Below are 27,627 nucleotides of genomic sequence, written 5' to 3'. Positions count from 1 at the left end.
AGTCATTAAATTTTGTATGTTGGTATGCAATTCAGTTTTATTTGGTTTATTGTTCTAAATCCAACTATACTTATAACCTTTTGAAAGAATGTATCAGGTTATAAATTTATGATTTAAGGAAACTGAGCATGTTTGCTTGAGATGTTCTTACTGAGCATCATGATACTTATTATTTTAATCATCAGCCATACTGTCAGTTATATTAGTGACCTTCAGTACTGACTGAACCTCAGAAGCATACTGATACATGAGATAAAAGTAACATATTTTTGTATTTTCACAGCATGCATCAGTGATATATATAATGTGATACCATCCACCCTCAGTCCATGTGTAGATGTACTGTATCTTAATGATTATTATTTCAAGTTTTAAATATTTGTTACTGTCCTTTTTTCTATCAAGGGAAGATTTTTTTGCCTTTCTTGTAATTACTTTAAGATTCATTCTAGTTTTACATCAGAGACAATGAACACATGTGTGGAAAATAAAAGAATTCATTGGAATTCATATTAAAATTACCCCCAAAATGGCCCACATATATAATACATGCCTGATTATTTTCCAAGAATTGTCACAGTAAATATTTTCTCCATTATCCCCACCCCCAGTGTGTGTGTGTGTGTGTGTGTGTGTGTGTGTGTGTGTGTGTGTCTAGGAAAGATGAGGAGAGGGAGAAACAGAGAGAAGGGGACAACAGACAGAGGTGGTGGAACTGTTATTCTAGTACTTGAGAATTTTATTAGTGTTGTAAAAATTTGATAAAAAAGCGATGAGTATTTTTAGATTTATTCTTAAGATCTTTTAACATCAATTCGATATAGAATAAAATGAGATGGCATATTGGCAATCACCTAGTCTTTCTGGAGAGAAGATGTAATATACTTTAATGATTAAAACAAAAGAAAAAGTCTCTTCTGTACTTTTAAGGAAAACACACCTCTTTGTAGTATAGATTTAATTTTTCTTAATATTCAGTCAGAAGAATTATTATATCTGAAGAAGTAAGTATATTATTACTATGTTAGTTATATGTGGATCAAATTAAAATGAACTATACATAATTTTTATATAATTAATTCAAAACAGAATGAAGAACTTTGATAGCAGATTGGATATGAATAATGCAGGTTCTAAGGGATTATTTCTTCAAAAACATTGGCTAAAGAGTTAACGGAATAGTCAAATATATGTATTATATATTTTATAAATGTAATATATATACCACAGCAGGATAAAATAATAAAAATCGAAAAGGTCAAGTCATATGTTCTGTGTGGAATATTTTCCTAGTTATAATATAAATTTATGTTCTAAAAAAGGAAGGAAAGAAATGACGAGGCTTAGCCTCAATATAATAAAAGGATACCTACTGTTATAAGTTCTTTTTATTGATAATAACCGTATTTTACAGTTTTTAGCTCTCTGTCTACAATTGGCTAAGTTTGAAAACATGGTATTATATGAAATGAAACATGCTTATGTAAGTGATGATTCATTTTTTTTCTGTAATTTACTGTGTAAAGGTTTTAAAAATGTTTAGTAGAAAGCTTCAAGAGTATTTTATATAATAATTTCAATGCTGTGTCCCCTGCATTTGCTTTGACATGTTACATGCATTACTTTATTAAATTGTGATTGTCGAGAAGTTGGACTATGTGGTGCATGCAATTAAAAACCGTATTGCTCTTCTATACATGCCTACATGTAAGTGACCCCATGGGTCTCCCAAAGTGTGCCTTTAACTGTTCCAGAATTTTTACTGTGCATCTGTTGCTGGCATCTAGCCTCCCACCCACACAGGCTAAGTCTAACTAAATGAAGTTTATGCTAGTGCAATAAAGTATGTAAAGATGAAGTAATAAAATGGGAAGACAGTTACCTTATTAGTGGCATTGCTGAAAAAGCTTCCCTAGAATGTGTGCACATGTGTGAAAGAAAATAGAGTGTGTGTGAGTAGGAAAGCCTAGAAAATAATTTATCCAAATAGTATTTCTTACATATCTTTTTATGTTATATATTCCAGATGGGATTTATACAGCTCAATGAGGACTTCATATTTATTGAACCACTCAATGACACAATGGCCGTAACGGGTCACCCACACCGTGTATATAGGCCGAAAAGGTCCATGGAGGAAAAAGTCACAGAGAAGTCAGCTCCTCAGAGTCATTACTGTGGTATCATTTCAGGTAATGCCTTCTCCCGGAAGGGTTTAACAAATATGCAATATGAGATGAATACATGAAGACTTTTTCTCTTCCCTTTCTTCCTATCTGTCCATCTCTCTGTCCCTCTGCCTGTCTGTCCGTCCATCCAACTACTGGTTTTATGCTTTTCTTAAAATGTGGAATCTCTTCTGGTTAGTATCAATTGAATATATTGATTTTAGACTTCTCTTTTAGTCTTCTGCAAAGTGCTACATTTTGGTATCAAAAGATGGAGCTCTGGAAGGACTTCAGAGATTAACGTATAACATGCCCTGTATCTCTCTCAAACAGTGAAGTGTTCCTCGTGGTATACTGTTCACCTCACTGGCAGAGAAATGACATCAAGAGAATTCCTGATCTCCCGAAACTGAATACTGAGCTCATGGCCTTATTTTAGTCCACCTCTTTGAGCACATGATAGATATCTCTTTACTTCGACCAGATGCCTCTTCTACTGCTTTCTTCTTCTTCTTCTTCTTTTTTTTTTTATTTGGCCCAAGTAAAAATCATCTTGGAGATTAAAATTAACAGTGTAATAGGGAGAAGAGTAAAGATTTATTTCTTTGAATTTTATTCTCAGTATCAAAATACCTTAAACCTGGACGTTTCAGAAGCTCATAAACATTTCCAACCATCAAATCCTAGTCTTTGTCTGCCAGTTCTGCACAGAAATAAAATGGGGCTGACTGTTTTGTGCACTTTCTTACTTCCTTTGGCAGAGACGTCTGTGTTAGCAAGAACGGTAAGGAAAACGAATGATTTCTATTATGTAAGTAGGACCTGAAAGTCATAGCCAACACTCAGAAAATAATTAGAAGTGTCCCTAGGAAAAAATTTTAGAGATCTAATCCAGACATCTCAGTGAATAGTCACTGATAGGAGAAACATTTCCAGTTAGAATCTAAGGAAATATGAATTTATACAAGAATTCTGTTGTAAAGACATAAAAAGTTGACTTGCAGATTTAAAATTAGGTGTTAGTAGAGTTAGGGCCAAGATACCAATTCAAAAATTGGTTATGGTATTTGAGGCGAGTTTAGGTCTATGACTTGTGGCAATTAGTAGCATTTGTAGCAGACATAGGCCACTGCTATCCTCGCTTGCTTAGGGTGTACAGATTCAGAAAGAATTACAATATATTTCTGTTTAAATATATTTATCTCAAGTTAATCCACGATTTCTGTTTTCTTCCGTGAAAGCTCATGGTATCAGTCTGTATGGGAAGCATCTTCAGAAGGGGTTAAGGGGATCTCTGTGCCCCACTATTCACCGGACATGATTTAGTCAATTTAAGTGAGACACATCCCTCTTCTCTCTTTGAAGAGAGAAGGAGATAAAACTGCTGAACAGAAGTCATAGCATTAGGACCAAGCCAAAGAAAGTCTCTTGTGTTGAGGAATGATAGCAGCAACAACTTGGATTTAGTTCATTTAAGGAAATTGTTTTGTATGAATTATACTAAAAATCTACGCTGTGCAACTTTCAAACCACAGTAAGTTCCAGCTCTTCTAATTACTCATGTACAGGATGACACAAAGCAGGCTGTGTGTGCCATGGTGCACAGAAGAAAGGTTTCTAGAAAATAATAATTAATATTATTAATTAATAATTAATAGGTTTATAAAGCATAAACACAGTTAATATTTGGCAAACATTGCTCATAAAGTTTCTTATTATGTTTATTTTTAAGGCATGACTGTTAGGTATTAATTGACCTATTTGGGTCAGGCACTTGCATGCAAGGCGTATTAAGCTGCCAGTTGGATGATTCACCCAGCTTACCTATTTTCCAATATGTTTTAAATTTAGGTCTAGAATTTAAAAAATGGCTTTAAAATTAACAATATGTGAAATAAAATATTGATTTACTTATACCAATATGTCTAATTGTAGCTCTTCCCTTTTTACTTCAGGCTGATGTATTAACATATTAAAAATTTGATTCAACTTTGGATAATGTTGCAGTATTTGCCTTCATGCCATGGAATCAAAAAGTTTCCTTGTATTCAGATTGGTCCTTGCACTATTCTCCTTCATCATTTTAATGCTTAGGTATATTATGTTTCTATGTATTGACTTCATGAATATTTTTTCTGAACAGGAAACTTCATCCTTTAGGATGACTTGCTGTGTTCTTCTATAAAAGATAATAGAGAGAAGGCACATGAGGTTGAGAGCCAGAGCCCCGCTGGATCCAAGGCATAGCTTTGGTTTCACTCCAGCTCAATACTCTTCTCCAGCTCGGTATTCTGTCAATTCCCTTAAACTTTTTAAAAATTTTACTTTAGTATAGTTGCCATACAATGTTACATTAGTTCCAAGTGTGCCACATAGTGATTTGACACTCTGTACATTACTCAGTGCTCACCACAGTAAGTGTAGTTACCATCTGTCACTATACGAAGTCACTACAGTATTATTGACTATATTCCTTATGCTGTACTTTGCATTTATTTATTTATTTATTTATTTATTATTTTTTGTACCTCTTAATCCCCTCCCCTATTACACCCATCACCCCACACCCCTTTCCTCTGGCAACCGCCAGGTCATTCTCTGTATTTATGAGTCTGTTTGTGGGTTTGTTTGGTTTTTTTTTGGTTGGTGGTTTTTTGTTATCTTTTGTAGATTCCACATATATGTGAAATCATATAGTATTTGTCTTTCTCTATCTGACTTACTTATCTTAGCGTAATGCCCTCTAGGTCCATCTATGCTGTCATGCATGGCAAGATCTCATTCTTTTTTATACCTGAGTGATAGTCCATTGGATATATATCACATCTTCTTTATCCATTCATTTTTCCATGGACACTTCGGTTGCTTCCATATCTTAGCTATTGTAAATAATGTTACAGTATACATAGGGGTAAGTATATCTTTTCAAGTTTTCATTTTCTTTGAGTAAATACCTAGCAGCATAATTACTGAGTGAGGTGGTATTTCTATTTTTAATTTTTTGTGGAACCTCCATACCGTTTTCCACTTTCGCACCTTAGCTGCTTCTTTTTTTTTTTTTTTTAAAGATTTTATTTATTTATTTGACAGAGAGAGAAACAATGAGAGAGGGAACACAAGCAGGGGGAGTGGGAGAGGGAAAAGCAGGCTTCCCGCAGAGCAGGGAGCCCAATGCAGGGCTCTGTCCCAGGGCACTGGGATCATGACCTGAGCCAAAGGCAGATGCTTAACGACTGAGCCACCCAAGCGCCCCGCACCTTAGCTTCTTTATTTGCAACACAAGCATGACCAGTCACTTCACAGGGATATAGAGCTAAATGGCACAGCTCTTATTCTTAAGAGGCAACCAATGTATTATTTTACTAACTGGTGAGTAAGTAATTATACTGTAGTATGGTAAGAACTCTGACAGTCAGTACACAAGAAACTGATATCAGGGGACTGAGCCACAAAGATCAAGTAAAACTTATCCTGATTACAGACTTATGTCTCTGGGGAAAAGGGGAACAGAGAGTGCAGATTCTGATAATGGACTTTGGAGTCTCCGCCTATGTTCACAAACTTATGCTACCGCTTCCTAGCTGTGCGACTTTGGAAGACCGACTTTCTCTCTCAAAAGCTTCATCTACAGTATACAGAATGGGGATAGTGATACCCGAACCTCAGAGCTGTTGTCAGAATTAAATTAGATTACGTATGAAGGTGAAAAACTTGTGTGAAGTTTTTAGTGCATGTTGTTAGGCAGGGAAGAACATTTTAGGCAAAAGGAGCAATGCGTGCAAAAGCATGAAGGCAGGAGACAGCATCCACGGGGGGGGAGCTGAAGCCAAATGGCTGCAGTAGGGACATGAGATACAACTCTGCAAAGGTGGGCATGAACTGGATGCTGAAGGGACTTCATTGTGTGTGCTATGGTAAGGACTTTACATGGGAGCAAAAAGGTTTTAAGCAGGCAAGTGACATCAATATATATTAAATAACATTTTAGTAAAAACTTATGGATATCTTTAGGACTCACTGTTGCAAGAAGGAGATTTGTAGAACTGAAGAACACCGATCTATTTGAGCAGGACATAGAGATGACCTCTATTCTTAGAGTTAACTTAACCAGAAATAGTTTCCATATGCCATCTGTTACTGTTGTGGAGATTACTGTCATTATATGTCGGGCATTACGGAGAGCACACATTGAGCATTGGTGACTACACATTTTAAAATTTCTTCACTAACTGGAAGTGTGTGGTATCAACTAGACAAGAAGCCATCAAAGAGAACAACTTAATAAAAAGATTACTTCAATATGCATGATTCATATACAATGGTTAACTGGTATGATGGAGTCTACCATTTAGTTGAGATTCTTAAGAAACATTCTAGGATGTTCCATGTAGTCTCTTTAAATATAACATGCAAATAAGAATGTAGCACCGTGGCAGATTGGAGCTAACACGGCTGTCACTAGCTGGGGTGATAAAGGAAACAAACTTTTTTCTCTCTCTTACTTTGTCTACTTACCATTCTTTCTACAGTTCAAAAGCCCCTCATTTTATAACTCTCCCCTTGGTTTCTTCTTGTCTTATTTTTCTTGCATCTCTGTCTCCTCCATGGGCATATCTTCTTCCATATATACACCCCCGAAATGTAAGCATTTCCCTGGGCTTCCTCCTTTTCTATTTCTTGCACCACACAGTTTCCTAAGGGTGATATAATCCAAATCCATGGCTTCAACCTCACTTATACATTGATTAGTTCCAATCCCCGTTTTAACCTCTCTCCTGTCAGGTGTTTAGTCACTGGTACTCAGCTGTCGCTCAGACACTTCAGACTTAATCAATCTAAAGCTGAACCCATCATCTTCCTTCCCAAACTCCCCTGCTGATATCCTCCACCATCTATCTACCTAGTCACTCAAAAATAAAAACTAAACAACCCCCTACCCCCACACAAACCAAAACAAATAACAACAGCAACAAAGGAGAGTAATTCTAACCACATCCCTTTTCTTCCCCTAAGTCTGATTAATTTTCCTTGTGATGATGTCTACTTTCTAATATTTTGCCTATCTTTTCATCCTTTCTGTTCCTACCATTGCATGATTTTCACATAGAAAGTCAGTGACATATCCTTGTAAGAGAGCTGTATATATATTTCTCCCCTATAGTTAGTTTATTTGGTGTTGACCCTGCCAAGACAAGTCTTTTCATCTACTTGCAGGAATGCCTCCTACTAAATATTACAAGTGTATACAACAATATACTAACTGTGGATAGGTTTGAGATTATGATTAGAAAAATTATAAAATTCATTCCTAATTGTTATAGACATCAAGATACAGATAAAACCAATTTCTTATGTTGTCTTTCATCAAGGTCTTTGGTTTTAATTGCTAAATATGGATCCATAAAGTGAACTTTTAACTCTTGTGGTCCTGTTGCAGATGGCTTCTGTTGTTTTTGTTCTTCAACGTTGTGTTTCATGACATAATGCCTTTTTAAAAAATTATTAAATAGGAAGTCTTTGCATTTGTGTTTATAACACTTTTGTTTACTTACTTAACTAATTCTTTTTGATAATTTGGGTAAAACTTTGTTCATTAAATAGACTTCAGTCTGGGTCACTGCTAGGAAGAAAAGGAGAAAGTGTAAATTATGAAGATATCTCAGAACAGTAGAGTTTCCAACAATGGTAGTGGGATATAGTTCATGTTAGATCTCAGAGATAACTCAGTTGGCCCTAGAAGTCAGTAATAGAAGGGAAGCAGTAATGCAGAAATTCAAGGTATAAATTAATCCTGGCACCATGAAAAGATGTTGGAGGGCAAGAAAGGTGGAATAGATAGTCTGCAAAGTAGAATGGAATAGCCTTGAATTGAATTGACAGGTCAAGGCCACAGTACCTGGAACAGGACTCAAGGAAAGCAACTTATCAGAAGCTACCATCATGGGCTAGAACTGTGAGAATACATACTTTGAAATTCAAAACAAAGTTAGAGACACCCAGGAAAACGTGACCAATTGAACACACATGTTTATCTCCATGGGAGTCTACTAAACACCCATATTTACTTCTAGGGATTCCATTAAAATTATAGTAAAGAATATAATAAAGATGTCAGCTCCCAAGTACAAGTTTGGGAAAGGAGGTGGTAGCAGTTTAGGGGCATCAACAGAATTTTGGTAAATGGCAAGGAGCAGAACAGGTAATCAGTAATTTAACAATGCATTGTGGAGATGGTTGCCCAAGTGTAGAAATTTATTAAGACTAATTGAATTGTACACTTCAATGGCTCCATGTGTTGTCATGTACATTATATCTCAATAAAGCTGTTAAAATAATAAATTCATTATTGAAGTATCACATGCATACAGGAAGTTGCACAAATGTTGTGTCCAACTGCTAAATTTTCCCAAAATGAAAATGAAAATATCCCCAAATTTTCCCATGTAGTTAACACTCAGATCACAATATAGAAAATATTAGCACCACAGATGTCCCCCTTATGCCCTTTCCTAAGCACTAATATCTCTTCCCCCAAGATATTTGTTATCCTGACTTCTAATATCATATCTTCCCAGTTTTTGTTTCTATAAATGGAAGCATATACTACCTACTCTTCTGTAATTGGCTTTTTTACTCAGCATTATATTTGTGAGGTTCATCCATGTTCTTGCACATTGCAGTTGTTGGTTCATTTTCCTTGCTCTAGAACATTCCATTGTATTAATAGGCCAAAATTTTTTCATCCATTATACTATAGATGGTTATTTGAACTATTAAGAATAGTACTACTGTGAATAATTTGTACATGTGGTTTTCATGCATTTCTGATGAGTATATATTTTAGATCATTGATCATTGGGTATGCAAGTGTTCAACTTTAGTGGTTACTGCTAGCCAGTTTTTCAAAGTGTTTATCCTAATTTAAACTCCTTGCCTGTATGTGTATAGAACTTCCATTTGTCCCCACATTCTTGTCAACACTTAATATAATCATCTCTTTATTTTAGCCATTCTGGGGATTTTAGTATTTTAATTAATTGTGGTTTTAATTTGCATTTCCTTGAAGACTAATGAGACTGAGCACCTTCTCATATGCTAATTAGCCATTTGGATGTCTTTTCTTGTGTGTGAGAAATGGCTGTTCAAGTCTTTTGCCAATTTTTCAGTTGGGTTATCTGTTACTTATTTAGAATAGCTTTTAATTTACTATGGAAAAGCATTGTAACTATCTTCTCCCACTTGGTGGCATGCTTTTCATTCTGATAGTGGCATGTTTTAATAAACAAATTTTACATTTTATGTACTTAAATGTATAAATATGTTTATTTGTGGTTACTGCTTTTAGTTGGCTCTGTTTGAAGAATCTTTATTTCCCTAAGGAACTTCTACTGTGGGATCCTGATGGAAGACAGAACCCAGTCTTTTGTAACCCATGCATAATGTTTTAGTAATTAAGGGCCTCTGCCTGAATTGAGGATGTGTGAGGCAATCACTTAAAGCAATTTCTGCAAGTAGACCTTTATTTTGTCACTGGTTTCAAAAAGGAAATTGTGATTTTTTTAATTGGGTTATTTTATTTACTCTGTGCTAGAAATTTGAGTAATGCAATCTTATTATAAGACATCAACAACACTAGAAAGTAGATGTCGTTGTTTTTCACTTTACAGATGAGGAAACCAAGGCTAACTGAGTGACATTAGTTTCCCAAGTGGCAGGGCTAATAAATGGTAGAAGTCTGGTCTGTTTGATCCAAAGTCATGCTCCAAAGCCAGATGCCCTTATAGATTCCATGTGTGCAGGGAACTTATTTGTTTTTTGCTCACCATTGTATCATCATCAGCATATTTTGGTATTAAGTTAACATTTCTTAGAATTATTGAAGAAATGGGAATTTTGTATTTGCTTTGCTAATATGGAGTCACATTGGAAAATCCATTTTTGTGTTGCAGATAAAGGAAGACCTAGATCTAAAAAAAAAACAGAAAGTGGAAGAGGGAAACGATATTCATACAAATTACCTCAAGAATACAACATAGAGACTGTAGTGGTTGCAGACCCAGCAATGGTTTCCTATCATGGAGCAGATGCCGCCAGGAGATTCATTCTAACCATCTTAAATATGGTAGGCAAACTTTAAAGTGCGCTTGGAATTTTTTCAAGAAAACTCTAAGGAAGAAATGTGTGAGTATAATGACATTCTTTAAAAATTAACTCATTACTATTCCTTTCTTTTATTGACATCAGTAAAAAAAAAAAATGCTTTGAGTATGCCAAATTGCTCCATCTCAAAAGAGATATCAAAATAATAATTCACATCTTCTAGTAAAAGAAACCATTCTTATTGTTGATTTTGATGTGGCAAAACTCTCTGTTAGTCTTTTCTCCCTTTTTTAAATGCCCTTCTTTTCATTCTCTTATAAAAGGCCATTTGCTGAAATTAGAAATGTTATACTTCTTTGTATGTGTGGCCCCACCCAAAGTATTATACATTATGAGGTGGCACAAAAGTGGAGGTTGGTAATCCCCCGAGCTCTTACATAGGTATGTAAAATTTGATGTCAGATATAATACTAGTTTGTGAGTAAGACCTAATAGCAGATAGCTCAGTTTTTAAGCAGCTGGATCACATGTGGCTAAGTTCAGTTAACAATTTCTGGACTGCAAAAATCTAGTTTGTACCTAGCATCTTACAGATATTTACCACCAAATGAATCCTTTGACTTAATTGCATACCCTGCTGGTTAAACCTCCTGCAAGGCAGAATTAGAAGGTTGGAGTGAAGAGTGGTTCTTAGGGGAGAATGAACATAAATAAAAGCCAAAGGCAAATGTCCATTTATGATTCCAGTTACCATATAAGGCAGGGTAGGAACCCCTGATTCGAGGATAAATATATGATGTTTCACAAAATTCTATTTTTACTGTTTTTGCTCATTTTTACTATTTGGCTTACTTGAGTGGTGAACAGATTTTCCCATACTTCTGTCATTTCTATGTTCAGCTACCCCCAGAGCGCTCCGCCAGCATTCTTTTACTGGGTTGACTAACATAAGCCTACCAACTTCAGTTTCTTCTACGTAGTTCTATAACTGAAAGTAGAGGTTTGGTTTTACATTCTATTACAAATTAAATAAATACCAATACCATATTTTACAAAAAATCAAGGCACCACATAAAAATTCACCTTGCTTTCCAGCATTACTACACACACCATGCTTTGGGAAAAACAATTATAATGAGGATCTGATACCATTAATCAACAGTGGCCTGCAAGCTTGTCTTCCTGGGTAGCATTGAAGAGAAGAGCTTTGAAAACCCTTTTCCTTTTTGGCAGCTAGCTTGGGGAGAGAAAAAAAATACTCCAAGGAATGAATCGGGAAGTGGCATAATGCAGGCTTAGTTTTCAGGACTGTTTCTCAGAAGAAAGGAGGACACTGGCATTTTGTGGTCTTAAGAAAAATTCTAGGGTTTAGTTACTAAAATGCTTGTCTTCAGTATTGTGAAAGGCCATCCTTCCCTCTGTATCCCACTGAAATGCCTAGACAGTCAAGGCTGTGATGAGTATCTCAGAAGCTAGGTCTAAATTTCTTGGTATTTAAAATGAATTACCTAAGTTATTCTTGCCTATTAAGCTAATTTTAAAGTTACTTAAATGTTTTTAAAATATATATATATATTTAATATATATATCTCAACTAAATTGAGACTTCTCCCATGTCTGGGCCTTAAGAAAAATAAATATGATTTTCAGTTTTATTTTAGGATTTTTATTTTTATTTGTTTTTAGGTTTTTAACCTTTTCCAACACAAGAGTCTTGGTGTGCAGGTCAATCTTCGTGTGATAAAGCTTATTCTGCTCCATGAAACTCCAGTAAGAAAGTCTTGAGTTTTTTGTTCAATTAAGTGGGTGAGAAGTTGTGTTCAGGTACTTTTAAGTAAAGTGAATGTGAGGAGTATGTTTTTTATTGACTTGAAAATCCAGAAATATCCACTAAGTCCCTTAAACTATACATGAAACTGGCCTTTAGATTTGGTTAATACCTCAGTTTTATTCTAAAAATGGAATGTTCTTTGTTTCCAAGATTCCTGACAACAAACCTTAACTTTCCAAGATGTAATTTTTAAAAGTGATTTTTAATGACAGTTTTATTTTCTTATTTAAACATGTGCTTTTGAAACCTTTTCTTATCTGTAATTCATTTTAGACAGAGAATATTCTGTGGTACTGTTTTAGTATGCTGCTTAACTAGATCTTTGGAAAACATTTGTTTCTAAGTTGTAGAAATAATTAAGTCACTTAAGTCTCAAAGTTCCACATTCTTAATACACTGCTCTTCTTTTTCAGAATAGTATGGAACAGATTTTGTAGTTATTTTACCCTCACAAAGTTTCAAGATTTTTAGCTCAGGCTGAATTAATTCTGAATGTCTTCCAGGTTCTAATTAATGTTGTTATGGTCAGCAGTCTGCTTTAGTAATTCATGATGTCTCCTCAGTTTTTAGTTTTTTGTATATCTGAGAATAATTTGCCTTAAAGTGAAATATCTTCTTTTGCAGGCAGATCTATATATTGGGCACCATGGAGAGAAAATGCTAGAGAGTTTTTGTAAGTGGCAGCATGAAGAGTTTGGCAAAAAGAATGATATACATGTAGAGATGTCAACAAGCTGGGGAGAGGACATGACTTCAGTGGATGCAGCTATACTTATAACAAGGTAAATTTTCCAAAGCCAATTAAATGACATTCCTAATTTGATGGCTGTGCTGTTAATTGGATTAATTTCTTCAAAGAATGCTTTTATTCCAGGTTTTGTGTTCCAAAAAACTTTTGGCATAATGATTTTTGTCATCTCCCTCAATTTATAATAACTGATTTCTGAACAGGCACATTTTGGATGGCATATTGACAAAACTTTTGGCTAGTTAATTCAAAAAAGATTTTTACCCTCAATTTCTGATACGAAGACATAGCCATTGATGATGATAAGTGAATTTTGGTGGAACTTCAACAGTCATCACCATATGAATAAAGCACCCAATATGTTAAACTCAGCAATTTATAAACTTAATGTTACCATCTGAGAAAAAAGTTTCAATTAAATCTCTAGCTAATTAATTTTTGTTTACATTGTGAATGTCCTTACTACTAACACATATTTGTAATGCAGCATTAAGGGTAAATATAAAAAGGTGAAATAATGAGCAACAATATACTCTATAAGATCACTCTATGTTAGTAATAATAAATTTCTTGCTTAGAGTTATTAAAAATGACTAGTAATTCATTATTCTCTGGCAAGTTAGTATCAATAGCATTGACATTTCACATCACAGAATACATAGTAACATCTAACCATGATTTTCTGTATTGGGTCTATTGACTTCATGATAGCTTCTTGTTGCTGAATTATATAAAAACTATTCTAGTTATAAATTATTCATAAAGGTGAAAAAAATATATTGCAAGAACACACTTGGACTTCCACTTCCAGCTATGTAGGTGGACCTGCTACTGGACTTATACAATAAACAATGATAAAACGGAAGAATATTCATGAGGCAAATGCTTTAGTCATTGGAGCATGAGCAGTGCAATACTGCAATCTCTGAAAGAAGGAAAATTTATTAAGTGAGCCCCACAGTCAACCCAGCTTCTTGCTGGGACAATTCTTTGGTGCAGCAAGCTGGAATCTAGGTAAAGCACAGCGGTCCTGCTGAGGGTACCATAGATGAGGGTCCCATGCAAGGAATGGTGCCGAGAAGTCCATGTGTAGACCATCTGTGAGTACTTTGCAAGGTTGGTCTGAATATATATAGATAGAAACTTTCCAAAAGCATCAGAGTGCTATAACTATGGAGGTTAGATTTTTAAAAGATGCTAGGAATTGAGTAGATTCAGGCCACAAGAGTGGAGCAACTTTATTAATACCTTGTCATCACTCCTGGTACTTAGCTGAGAAAACAGGAAGGCCAAGCCTTCATAGTAGGAACACTGACCTGGAGAAATGTCTACTCTGACCTACCCTAACAAAGTCTGAAACCAAGCACCTATAAGATAATTAGGGAAGATAGAATTTGGAGGTTGAGTCCCACCAATTTACAAAAGCTTGGGAATTATCTTGAGCTTTAGATAGATCCTCCCTACCAAGGAATAAACTCAAACCTTGCTAAGTTCCGAGTGACCTGCCAGTAACTGAACTGCCTTCTGAAACAAGAGTCAGCCCTCTTCAGAGGAAGATAACAGAATCCTGAATCTCTTTAACATTATCATCTACAATGTCTCAAACATAATAAAAATTAGCCAAGCAAAGAAACATGAAAATGTGACCCACGGTCAAGGAAAAGTAGTCAATAAAAACTGACCCTGAGATAGTTCAGATGTTGCATTTACCGTTCAAAGAATTGTAATTGAAATCTCAATGGGTAAGAAAAATTATTTGAAGATGTAATGGCAAAATTGTTTCCCAAATTGATGGAAAAAAAAACATAACCCTTATAGACCTAGGTGTATCTTAGGTAAATGAGTGAAAACCAAAGATACCGAAAATAAGTTTTAAATTGGCCAGAGAAAGAGATACGTTACACAGAGGAAACAATCTTAAGATCGATGACTGACTTCCTATCAGAAAAAAATGAGTCCAAAAGACAATAAAAATGGTATCTCTAATGTATGTATCAACAAAAATTCTCAATGAACTTTTTAAAAAGATTTATTTATTTGAAAGAGACAGAGAGAGCGGAGGGAGGGGAAGAGGGAGAGAAAGAACCTCTGAGCATGGAGGCTGATGCAGGGCTGAGTCCCTGCTGAACATTGAGCTTGGTGCCGGGCTCAATATCAGGACCCTGACATCATGACCTGTGCTGAAATCAAGAGTCAGACGCTTAACTGACTGAGCCACCCAGGTGCCCCTCTCAATGAATTCTTAAATGTGCTTTCTTAATCTATGAAAGGGTATCTACACATGTATACACAAAAAAAATCTACAGCTAACATCACGCTTAATGGTGAAAAACAAATGTTTTCCCATTAGGGTTGGAAGCAAGGCAAGGATGTCCACTCTTATACTTCTATTCAGTTTTGTACTGAAGATCAGAGCCAGTATAATAAGGTGGGAAAAAGAAAAAGAAAGGTATACATATTGGGAAGAAAAAATAAAAAGCATTTCTCTTCACAGATGATACACCTCGGCACAAAGAAAATTTTAAGAAATAAAGCAGCAAAATTGCCAGAAGTTATAACTGGATTTTTTAAGGCCACAGAATATAAAGTCAATTTATAAAAACAATTTTATTTATATATATAGTAGAAATGAACAGTTGGAAAAATTTTATGGTAACCTCCAAAACCATAAAAGATATAAGAAAAATAAAAAAATGAGTAAAACCTCTAAAATGATACCTCCATAGCACTGCTGAGAGAAATTAAAGATCTAAATAAAGGTTTTTATTTATTGGAAGACTAAATATTATCAAGATGTCCATCTTCCTCACATTGACTGAGAGTCACTATAATCTCAATGAAAGTTTGTGCCAGCTTTTTTTTTTTTTTTTTTTGTAGAAATTGGCAAGCTGATTCCAACATGTATTTGGAAAAAGAAAAGATATAGAAGAGTCAAAATAATTTTGTAAAAGAAGAATAAACTGAGTGGGCTTACATTATCTGATTTCAAAACCTATTATAAAGCTTTGGTAATCAAAACAATGGGGTTTGGGCAGGAACTTGGTAAAGATGAATGAAGTGGAATAAAGAATCTGGAAATATAACCATACATATATGGTCAGTTGACTCTCAAAAAACCCACCAATATAATTGAGTGATGGGAAGATAGTCTATCAATGAGATGACTCTACAACATCTGGGTAACCATGTGAAAAAAAATGAATTTCAACCCTGCTTTACAACTTATGTGATGTTAATTCATAATGGAGCATAAAAAGCTACATGAAAGCTACAGCTATCAAATTCTTAGTAAAAAAAAAAAGAAAGAAAGAAAAATGGAGAATATCTACATGACTATAGGGAGGATAATAATTTCTTGGATAGTATACAAGAAAAGCACTAATCAAAAATTCTTAAAAATAATCATTTGGACTTCTTCAAAATTTAAACCATCTTATGTCCAAAAGACATTGATATGAAAATGAAAAGACAAGCCCTGGATTGGAGAAAATAGTGGCAATACTTCTGTCTACCAAAGCGTTTTTATTGAAAATGTATATTTGTATGTATGTGTATACACATATATAGTATATAAATATAAAAAAGATTAAAACTCAGTAAGAAAGATGATCAAATAGAAATGACCTGTGTTTGTCCAAATACTAGCTGGTGATTTTGAATTGATTAAATGACCTCTCTGAGTCTTGGCATTATCAACAAAATGAGGATAGTAGTACTGGGTCAAAAATATAAGACATCTTGTATAATATCTACCAAACAGCGAATGTTCAATAATTTTACTCCAAACAAATAATTGTGTAAGATCCTGTGTGTAGACTCGTACTCATGTGGAAGACCTACTATCAGAAAGACCATTTGTTGTATTATTATATTATAAGTGTTTTTGTATTTATAGTTTTGTCAGCCCATAGTTAAAATTCACTTTCCTTTTTTATAAAATGATAATTTTGTAACATTGTGTGTCAACTACACTCAAAAAAATTTAGAAAGAATTATAATTTCATACCACATTATCTTAACACATTTAAGAATCATCACTAAAATCATCATTTTATTTTGTCTTATCTTATATTGCTAGGGAAAACTAGCAACAAGGGAGGTAAGAAGGGTTAGTTAAGAGTGGCTTTTAAACCTTTATAACATATTTAAAAAATAGTGGACACAACAGTTTCTTTTTTCAGGACTTTGAAGAGAAAAGTGGTATTAGAAATGAGGAATGAAATTAACATCACAGTATTGGTGGGGGGAAGACTTGCATGTAGAGAGTATGATCCTAATATTATATACATTTTACATGTATTTAGTTATATACAATGTATTTAGTTATATGAATACATAGGAAATAAAACTGGAGAAATAAACTTTAAAATGTTAACTATAAGTATTCCCAGATAGTGGGATTATAAGCTAATGTTTTAACTTTATTCTTGTATTTCTTAAATTTCTATAAGAAATACACTACATTTTAATGAGAAAAATATATGAATTAGTAATCAAATTATGAGTATCATCCTCTTCAGTCTCAGAAGCATTATTTTGAACACCTAACAACCATGAGAAGGAAGACAGATCTCATCAGGTGACAAGTATATAAAACTCATTTGTGGCTAATGCATTCTGACATGGTTATTTCTAAGGGGTCTTTTAGTTATGGATAGAAAATCAACGTTTCATATAACACTCCATTCAATATGGAGCACTGGGTGTTATATGCAAACAATGAATCATGGAACACTACATCAAAAACTAATGATGTAATGTATGGTGATTAACATAACATAATAAAAAAGTAAAAAAATGAAAAAAAAAAAGAAAATCAACGTTTCATTGTCTAAACAGGATTTCAGTGCAGAAGCCTTTGTTGAGGGGTAAACTTTGCTATGGTTTTGCTGTCATTTCATGTTTTATGGAAAAAAAAAATCTTTGTACACCTCTTCAATCCTTTAGTAGAAATGTTGATTTCAATTTTTTGTACTCTGATAGCTAGAACTTAGAATAAGACCTAATAGATTGCTTTTGATTTTTGGATCACATGGGAATAAATAGAAATAAAATAGAAAATAGAAAAATTTTTGGTTGAAAATAGGAAAAAACTATCAAAGGATATACACACATAAAATACTGGTAGCTGCTGACTAATAATTCTCCTTTTATTTCCTCCTGGGAATCAGGCTTATTTGAAGGATCCCTGTTTCTCCATATCATTCCATATCAGTGCCATAACAATGAAAATCAGCCCCCCAGAGGGAATGTGTTATGTCTATTCTAAGTGGCCTAGCACCATTTGATCAGTAAAGTCTAAATTAAAGGTTTGAGTAATTGAAGTAGAAGAATCCCTTTTTAGTTAGTGTAAACATAAAGGTGATCAAATCTTTAGCTTTGTAAGGAAGTTATGAAAGATAAAATAAAAATTTAAATCTCCATGGATTCCATGGTCTCGTCCACATGAGACAAGCTAGGCTCAGAATGACTAGTTTCTAATATATTCTTATCTTAGATAATTATTAAACGTTGTTATGTTATGTGAGCACATTAGGAAGGAATTTTAGATAGCTGTTAATTTGGGTTTCAAGTAAAACAAATAATGTTTTCATAAATCCAAACCTATCTGCCATAATAAATTTATTAAATTGTTCTGTGTGATACAATGAAGTAAATATTTTAAAGCTGACCCAGTGCTTATGGGCTCATAGTAACAGAAACACAAAACATGTCCTCTCAGCTGTCAACTCTATGATTTCTTAGTGTAACTGTCACAGTTCTCCTTGAAATCGTGAAGAAGACGTAAGTTTCTTTGGAAAATACTCTTAAATTTAGACTTTAATTTTGTTAATGATGCTTTGCTTCTCATATTTACTGAAATGTTTTTGGTTTATGTGCATGCAATACTTCTGAAAGTTAGTTTTAAATTAATGCCATTGGCAAGTAAGATAGAAAATTTAATAAGATATACAAATGGTAGAAATATATTAATTTGATACAACTCATAGAATAATTTCTGAATGAATCATTTATAGGTATATCCCAGGGCACTATAAAACTGCACAATGAGACTTATTCTCAGATGCATCTTCATTCTTGGAAATTAAAGGTTACATTTCATTTTTTTTCAATATAAATCAGAACTTGAACAGAATTTATTGGCCTTCCCAGTTGCCAGATTCTAACAGTATCATTTCCATAAACTCACATTATGAAACTCTGTGATGCAGTCTTCAGGCGCGCTGAGCCCACATGAGCCAAGGATGAGAGAATTTCAATCTGCATAATCACAGGTCTAGGCAGCAAACAAATCACTATCCCCCATCACCCGCCCCTCAAAACTTTGATTATTATGAAGTTAAAAATACATTATTTGGGCCCTCTTGAAAGAGGTTGACAATGGAAGAATTGAAGATTAAGAATTACAGTCTGATCAGAGTTTTTTTAAAATGCTGCTCACAATTTATTCTTCAGTAGTACTGAGGGGTACATCCAGTGCTTTTGGAGAAAAGACCTTGCATTTTTTTTTTGAAATAATTTGCTTTATTCATTTGTTTGTTGAGTAGAAACTGGCTGGGTCAAGGACTCTAAGTGCCCTTGAAAATAAGCAGTGCATTTGTCATAGTTTTATCATGTTGTTTAGTTACAGATGAAGTCCCTTGTTTCACATTATGTAAATCAAATAGTTATGTTGCAGCCTCACGCATTATGATATGATGTATTGTATGTTTAGAAAAAGAAAAAAAAATCCCTTTCCATCTACATCTGAATATACTTTACACTCAGTGATTCTTGGCCCTACGGTGAAGATTGTGATTTTTATGTGATTCTTTAATTTTCTGCATTACCATATTATTCAGTATCATCTGTTGTGGGTGTTTCTTTCTCCATTTGTTTGCTGGCAAAGGGAATTGCAAAATAGAACTATTCATTATTTAATACAATTCCCCAGGCCTCTAACTCACTGATTGTGGGGCCCTTATCACATTACAGAAATGACTGTGTGTCACCCTCTTCTTTGTCTTCAGGGTGGAAGCCTTTTTCACTTATCTTTGTGTTCTTCCCTTTTATCCACTGCTTGGCATATAAGAGGCACCTAATGAATCCAACCACATCTAATTGTTCAGGTTGTGCACTACGCAACAGTGGAGGGAACTTTTTACATTGTTGTGTATGTAAATGTACCCCGAGAATTAAGCAGTGCACAGCCTATACAACCAGGCATGGTATCCCTGTGATAAATTTGATTTTTATATCTTCTGATGCAGAAAAGGGCTAAATATATCTGATCATTTACTTATAATAAAAATGTCAGCAAACCTTTTCCATTCCTTTTCATCAGTAGTTATATTCAGGTTCTGAATATGTTCCACCACCATGGGGAGATATTTTCCTACATCAGTTTTTGTTGGTTTTGAGCCACAGAGACCAAATTTGCCCAAGTTGAGCACCAAAAGAGGTGTCTCTCTGGAATTTTTTGGCAGAGGGAGAAAATTCTATGTAGTACTTAAAATGAGAGGAAGAATTGAGAAACTACACATCAAGAAAGACAGTGAGGATGGAAACTCTAGAAATGTCAACCACTAGGTTTGGATGATTCAGGGCCATTCGTATTTTCCTACTGTATTATTCACTTTAGATCCTCTGAAAAGAGTGGGTTTGGGTCAGGATAGGGTGGGGAGGCAAATTCTGTGATTAGAAGCTGGTGAAATATGATATATTTGGAGGTGGTTGCTCAGTGGAGAGGTGCGTAGGGGATAGTTAGGGTCTTCCTCAGTGGCTGTCAAGCAATCACTTGGATTTTAAAAATTTTCACTTATAATCCTGGGAACAAGTGTTCCAATGAATGTTTTGTTCAGATGTATAAAGTTTTTAGTTTTGTGTCTTGAATATTTGAAAAGGGTGCTGTACACTGGTTTAACTTAGAAGTTTAGGGTATGGTATTTCGAGTGATTAACTTTCATGGGATAAAATTTCAGTGTGTCTTCCCTCATTTATTTAGAGTTGTCTTTCTAATTTGGGCATGTATTTTCAGAAAGATTTTTTTTAATTTTTACAAAAACAAGGTTTAAATATTAAGACACTCAATGCTGATGGACATTCTGTCTGTTTAGTTCATGAAATTTTCTTTTTCTTTGCTATTTACTTTTTAATAATTAACAAAAATGAACCTACTTTAAAGCATTAATTCAGTTGGAACAGTAGATTTTTAAGGCATATGCAAATATTGATAAGATTATCTTCTATATACAAAAGAAAAGATGTTTTGTGCAGTGAAGATTAATGGATCAAGTGATAACAGCCAACTTTCATATATCCAGAATGGATCAACTAGTTTTTTCAGATTCATCAGAATAAAAAATAATTGCCTATTTGAGAAAAAACATTTAAAAATTTAAAGTAGTGAAAATATGTTGTGCTGTTTTGTTGTTTGGAAATACACAGTTATCAGTAGATAGCACATTGTAACACTGCATTGTGTGTATTGCACTTTAGGTATGACCCACTCCCTTGCAGTCCAATGAGAGGTCTCTCCAGTAGGTCCTCTCTAGACCGAAGATATCTCTGATATGCAATATAAACCAGAAACAGGAGAAAGCATGGCTGCTAAAACAAACCAGAGCCAAATATTTAAGGGTGGAATTAATTAAGTGAGAAAAGGAAGAAGAAATGATAACCTGCAAGAGGGTCTCCTTTTCTGCCTTCCCTGAATCCTAGTGAAATATCAGAGAGGTGTTCTTAGCTAAGAGACCCACAGGAATAATAAAAGTTCAGGTGATTCTTTGTGAAGAAATTCATGTGATTACTTATCAAACTTGTATTATTTTGCTATTTATAACTGCAGAACAGTAAACATATTCCTAAATACTGAATATGATTTAAATGTATTAAGTTTATATTAAGTCCATTTTGTGCCTTGTGTTGAAAATATATTATTTAAGGTTATGTTTCATCTTCTTTTTTGAACTCTACCCTTCTCTCCTTTACTCTAGTAATCAAGGATTGATTCTGTATCTATTTTATAGAAATCATGTCTGTCAGATATTTGCCGGAAGGAATAGTAAAAAGTTATAATGATTAATTGTTGATATTAAGTTACTTCATTCTGTAGTCCATTCATATCCATGGCTGTCCACACAAACTTTTCTTTCTGCTGCAACCTTGTGGAAGGGAAATGGCAGTATTGTAATGATTACTCATTTTTACAATAATTCATAATTAACATAATCTCCACTTGTAGGAAGCTATCTTTGAAAAAAAAAGTAAAATATTATTTGAGGTCAATGTGAACATCTCATTGAGGCAGTTATACAGTCTTTTTAATAGTTTGGAAAAGGAAGCTGCATAATATAAAGTGTAATAATAGAATAAGACCTATATGGCTTGATTCTATGTACATTAAGTTCTAATGTTAACAGTAGATATGTATTTCTCTATATTAATTACCATATGGTAGGTTACAAATTGTATCCACTTCCTTTAATTATATGATAATCTGACTCACTAGATAATCATAAAGTGTTCTCATTAGAGACATCTTGGAATTGTAGAAAAAATACAATAAAAATCCTTTTACATGCACAGAGAAGCAAAGAAAAGAAAGAAAGAAAGAAAAAAAAGAAAGAAAGAAAGAAAGAAAGAAAGAAAGAAAGAGAAAGAGAAAAAAAATGTGGAGCTTCTGAGGTAAAGTGGTAGCTGCCCTGAGAGGAGTTTGTTGGACCTAAAAATCTGGATTCTTAGGTTTAACACATGAAGAAAAAACTTTGAGGCTTTGCAAAGTGGGGAAGTGGTGCTGAAATGATTGCATATAGCCAGCACCCTTAGATAACTCCACCCTTGATAAAAGTGGGATCTGGTAGAAGCTCAGCAAACAAGGACAGTTTGTCAACAAGAAGCATTCTGTTTCAGTCATTACCCCAGGTCAGGAAAAAAACAGCTTGTCTGGGTATTCATTACCACAAATAGGATTTCAACATTGAAACACTTGTTGTTGAAAGCATAGTTAAAACTACTCTGAAGGGGCCCTCTCTTGATTGACACCACACAAGGCAACTGCAAATAAAGTACAGCTAAATGAGTTCACAAGAGAATTTCAAAGCACAAAATGACAGCATCTTCCATTGTAAGAGCCAGGAATTCCAGTAAAGAATAATTTAAAAAGCTGGGATTATTTAAAAAAATCATATTTACATGATTGAACGATCACACCAAAAAATGAAATATGAGAATAAGATATTTTTGGGGAAAAAAGTTAATTTGAAAATTGAGGAAAATAAAAGGAATGTAGTTATACTTAAAATCTCAATTTCTGAGTTGGAGAGATTAGATGCAGCTGAAGAGAGCAGTAGTGGATTGGATGAGAAATCCGTGAAATCCTACCAGAAGGCTGCATAGAGTAGTTAAGAGATGGAATTACAAAAGAGTGCTTTAGAGTTACAGACATCAGAATGAGAAGACCAAAAATACACCTAAAGGAGTTCTAGCACACTAGAGAGAGTATGAGAGGAATAGGCTAAATAGATAATGGTAAGAATTTGTATGTGTTCATAGGTTCTTCAAATTAGATAACATACCAAGTACCAAAGAAGATAAATAAAAACAAAATCAGTACCTAGACACATCTAGGTGGGACTGCAAAACTACAAAGACAAAAAGAAATCTTAAAATTAACCAAAAGCCATGTTATATGTCATTTATTTCTCAATAAAAAATTAACCAGAAACCCAATGCATGAAAGAAGAGCAAGTTGATCACCAACTTGTGTGTGTGTGTGTATATATATATATATATGTATATATATATGTTTATTTGTATATTTATATATATTTTTTATATACACTGACTTCTATATTTATAAATGCTAGAAAGAAATGAAATAATATTTGTCACATGCTGAGGACCAGTAAAGTTAACCTAAAATTCTGTACTTGGCTACTGTTCCATTATGAATAAATACATGGGCAACCAAGTCTGGAACAGTGTATTATTCATAGATCCTCACTGAAGGAAATCCTGAAGGATGTACTTAAAGAATAATGAGCTCTCTAGAAAGTAAAGATCCAAGATATTACTGAGAGAATATATTGTTAAATACATGGGCAAATCTAATAATGGTTTAGAAAATGTAAATTGAGATTAGAAAAATTGAGATAGAATTATAATGTCATATATAAATAACACGAAAGATTGAAGGGAGGTTGGATTAAAAGCATTTTACGTCTTTTCTTCAGGAGGAGCCTGAAGATAATTTTTAACTTTAGACATTTCAAGTGAATGTGGTAGGCAGAATAATGTCCCTGTTCTAATCCATAGCCCCTGTGACTGTGTTATCTTACCTGGGCAAAAGGGTCTTTGTGGATGTGATTATGTTTCAGATTTTGAGATTGGGAGATTATCCTGGATAACCTAGGGGAGCCTAATGTAATCACAGGTGACAGGGAAAGAGGCAAGAGACTCAAAGGAGGAGATGTGATGATGGAAGCAGAGACTGAGCAAGTGATACCATTTCCAGCTTTGAGGATGGAGGGGAACTGTGAGTCAAGAAGTACAGCAACCTCAGGGCACCTGGGGGGCTCTGTCACCTTCAGCTCAGGTCATGAACCCAGGGTCTTGGGATCGAGCCCCACATTGAGCTCCGCATTGGGCTCCCTGCTCTGCGGGGAGCCTGCTTCTCCCTCTGCCTGCCGCTCCCCCTACTTGTGCACGCTCTGTCTCTCAATCTTTCTGACAAATAAATAAATAAAATCTTAAAAACAAAGAAAAAAGAAGTACAGCAACCTCTAGAAGCTGGGAAAGGTAAGGAAATGGATTCTCACCTAGAGCTTCCGGAAGGAACCCAATACTGCTGATACCTTGGTTTTAGCCCAGTGAAATCCAGACTTCTGACTTTGAAACCATAAGATAATACACTTATGTTAAATCATTATATTTGTGGAATTTTTTACAGCAACAATAGGAAACTAATACAATGTAATTTAAATGTGGAAGTAACCATAAATTAAATACAATCTAATGTGACTTTTCAAGCAGTTGCAAAAAAAAAAAAAGAGAGAGAGAGAGAAAGGAAAATAAAACTAGATAGGAAGGAAGAGAAAAACAAAGAAGAAAAGAACAAAAGTATAACTTGGGAAATAGAATTTACAAATAATAGAGAAATCCAAATATATCCATAATAAAATATTAAATTCACTTCTATGTTATATAAATAGGTTTTATAATTTTAGCTGTATGCTGTTTATTAGAGACCTAGAGAAAATGAAAGCTGAAAGTAGAAAAAGGAAAAAAGATAATACCAAGCAAATCTCAATGTATTACTAATATATTAGTATTTGTTAATATCAAACATAATAGATTTTAACACAGAAAACATTAGGGTACATAGGATTTCTATACAATAGTAAAAACTAATTCAAAATAAATTCTAAAAATTCAGAGAGATAACTTAGTTTCAACATAAAGGAAAAATCAGCAGAATCAGAAGGAAACAATAAGTGTATAACCACAATGGAATTTTAACACCTCTTTTTCAGTAACAGATTTAAAAATAAATTCAGAATTTCTCATTCTCTTAAGCAGTTTTATATCAGAGTTGGTTATATAGCTAGATCACATGTATAGCTTTGCTCCAAACAATTTGAGAATATACGTTTTTAAAATTTTAATTCCAGGATAGTTAACATGCAGTGTTACATTAGTTTCAGGTGTACAATGTAGTGATTCAACAATTCTATACCTTGCTCACTGTTCATCACCATACACGTACTCTTAAAATCCCTTCACCGTTTTCACCCATTTCCCCTACCCACGTGCCCTCTGGCACCCACCACTGGCACCCACCACTTACCTATATTTAAGAGTTGGGTTTTTTGTTTATTTCTTTACATTTTAAATGAGCATGGCACGTTTACAAAACTATGCACAGATGTTAAATCACAGTTGCTCCTGATGAGCCAAGCAAAATGTGAATTGAAAACTAACCATTGTAATCATCAAAGTAGATGCCATTGGTGAAATTGACAGGAGTGTTGCACTTAATTTTCATCATTTTTCATTTAGAACAGCATTCAGATGGCTATAACAGAGGAATAAATAACAAATTTTTTTTATTTCTCCCTCACACACACACAAAGACTAATTATTGTATTGTTTGTAATAGTAAAAATTCTGTAGGATCTAAACATCTTTGCTTATCAGTAGGAAATTGCTTAAATTATAGTATAGAAATAGCCGCAAGAACAACAAAATACAACAAAAACATCAACAACTAATTTTGGAGAGCTTACTAGGTGCCTGACATTCTTTTAAAGTTTTCTGTGTGTTAATTTATCCAACACATTCACTAAACTCACGTTAAAGCGTTATATATGTGGGGGTGCCTGGGTGGCTGAGTCAGTTAAGCATCTGTCTTCGGCTCAGGTGTTGATCTCAGGGTCCTGGGATTGAGCCCCATGTCGGGCTCCCTGCTCAGCTTGGAGTCTGCTTGTCCCTCTCCTTCTGCCTGTGGTCTCTTTTAAATAAATAAATAAATGTGTGTGTGTATGTATGTGTGTTTTATATATGTTAAATCACCTAATCTGTACTATAAACCTACATGGTAGATAGATGTCATTATTACCCCCTCTTTTTTGTAGAGATGACAGAGGCACAAGAAGGTTAAGTAAATTGCCTAAGGTCACATAGCTGGTAAAATTCAAAAGGTAGATAAAATTGTGCTTTCATATAGTTTGTCTCTGGATCTTCAAGATACAATATTCAAATAGCAAATTGTAGAATATTCTTCATGGTTAGACCCTGCTTGTGTAAAAAATACTAATTTCCTCATGCCCTTTTTAAAATGATTATTATCAGTCTTTTAAAAATTTTGCCAATGTTATGATATAAAATATTTGCTATTTTAAACTGTATTTTTTACATTTGAATCTTCTATCTGGAGATTATTTTTGTGCCCGTGAAGCAGAGATCTTACAATATTTGTCAAATAGAAAGCCATGTCCCAATACCAGATACTATTTTTTGTAATAAAAAAATGAAATCCTGTAAAATTCAAAACAAGATAGAACTTTATTTTTGAAATATTTTTAATGAAATAAGGCAACATGCTTCAGGATTATACCAGGAAAAATGTGTCATTAAAAATTTAATAATTCTCATATTTTCTTAGAATTAAAATTTAGTTAATCTTACTTTCCCAGTTCTATTAAATTCTTGGAGATAAAGTATATGGTTCAATTGTTCACGTAACTATCAAAAACGAGTCTCATAATCTCTATTGACTGGAAAAGTTTATTTTTACTTCCATTTTCTGTTTCCTTTTTAGGAAAGATTTCTGTGTTCACAAAGATGAACCATGTGATACTGTCGGTGAGTGCACGTAAAATTTTTTACACTTTTGAGGAGTTCTAGGCACCTTTAACACATCATTTGTTTAAATATAGGAAATTATTTGAGAGCGTTGGTTTTAATGGAATGTTTTTAGAAAGTCGGAGGTATGTATTTCCAACCTATGTGTTTAATCATTGGTCAGCACTTCAGTTATTAATGAAACAGCCTAAAGACATAAATATACTACATACTGGAGAAAAATTTTAAACGATGCTTTAAGAATATCATGAGTTTTATTTTCTTATCACAGAGATGTACCATAGGTTCGGCAAAATGTATTAATGTCAATATGATTGACCTTTTTCAGGCTAATGAATTTTTTTTTTTTTGAGTTATGTATTCTTGAAGTTCTTTGCAGACTGTGTCATGGAAACTCCATCTCATTTCCCCAGTGAATGAGGATTTTCTATACATGA

The 27,627-nt window shown here is 34.0% G+C and overlaps 1 protein-coding gene across 1 annotated transcript in view; it reads left to right on the top strand.

Annotated features, from left to right (window-relative positions):
• Positions 1-27,627, top strand: part of ADAMTS19 (ADAM metallopeptidase with thrombospondin type 1 motif 19) — a 248,696-nt gene that overhangs the window by 49,928 nt on the left and 171,141 nt on the right. The window contains exons 3-7 of the mRNA XM_078067553.1: positions 2,027-2,192; positions 10,118-10,290; positions 11,955-12,038; positions 12,724-12,881; positions 27,147-27,190. Coding sequence (XP_077923679.1) covers positions 2,027-2,192; positions 10,118-10,290; positions 11,955-12,038; positions 12,724-12,881; positions 27,147-27,190 — 625 coding nt within the window. The remainder of the gene's footprint in view (positions 1-2,026; positions 2,193-10,117; positions 10,291-11,954; positions 12,039-12,723; positions 12,882-27,146; positions 27,191-27,627) is intronic.

This window comes from Halichoerus grypus, chromosome 2 (genome assembly GCF_964656455.1).
Source record: "Halichoerus grypus chromosome 2, mHalGry1.hap1.1, whole genome shotgun sequence".
Taxonomy (NCBI): Eukaryota; Metazoa; Chordata; class Mammalia; order Carnivora; family Phocidae; genus Halichoerus; species Halichoerus grypus.
Note: the sequence above shows the minus strand (reverse complement) of the source record. Positions and strands in the feature narration are given on the sequence as shown.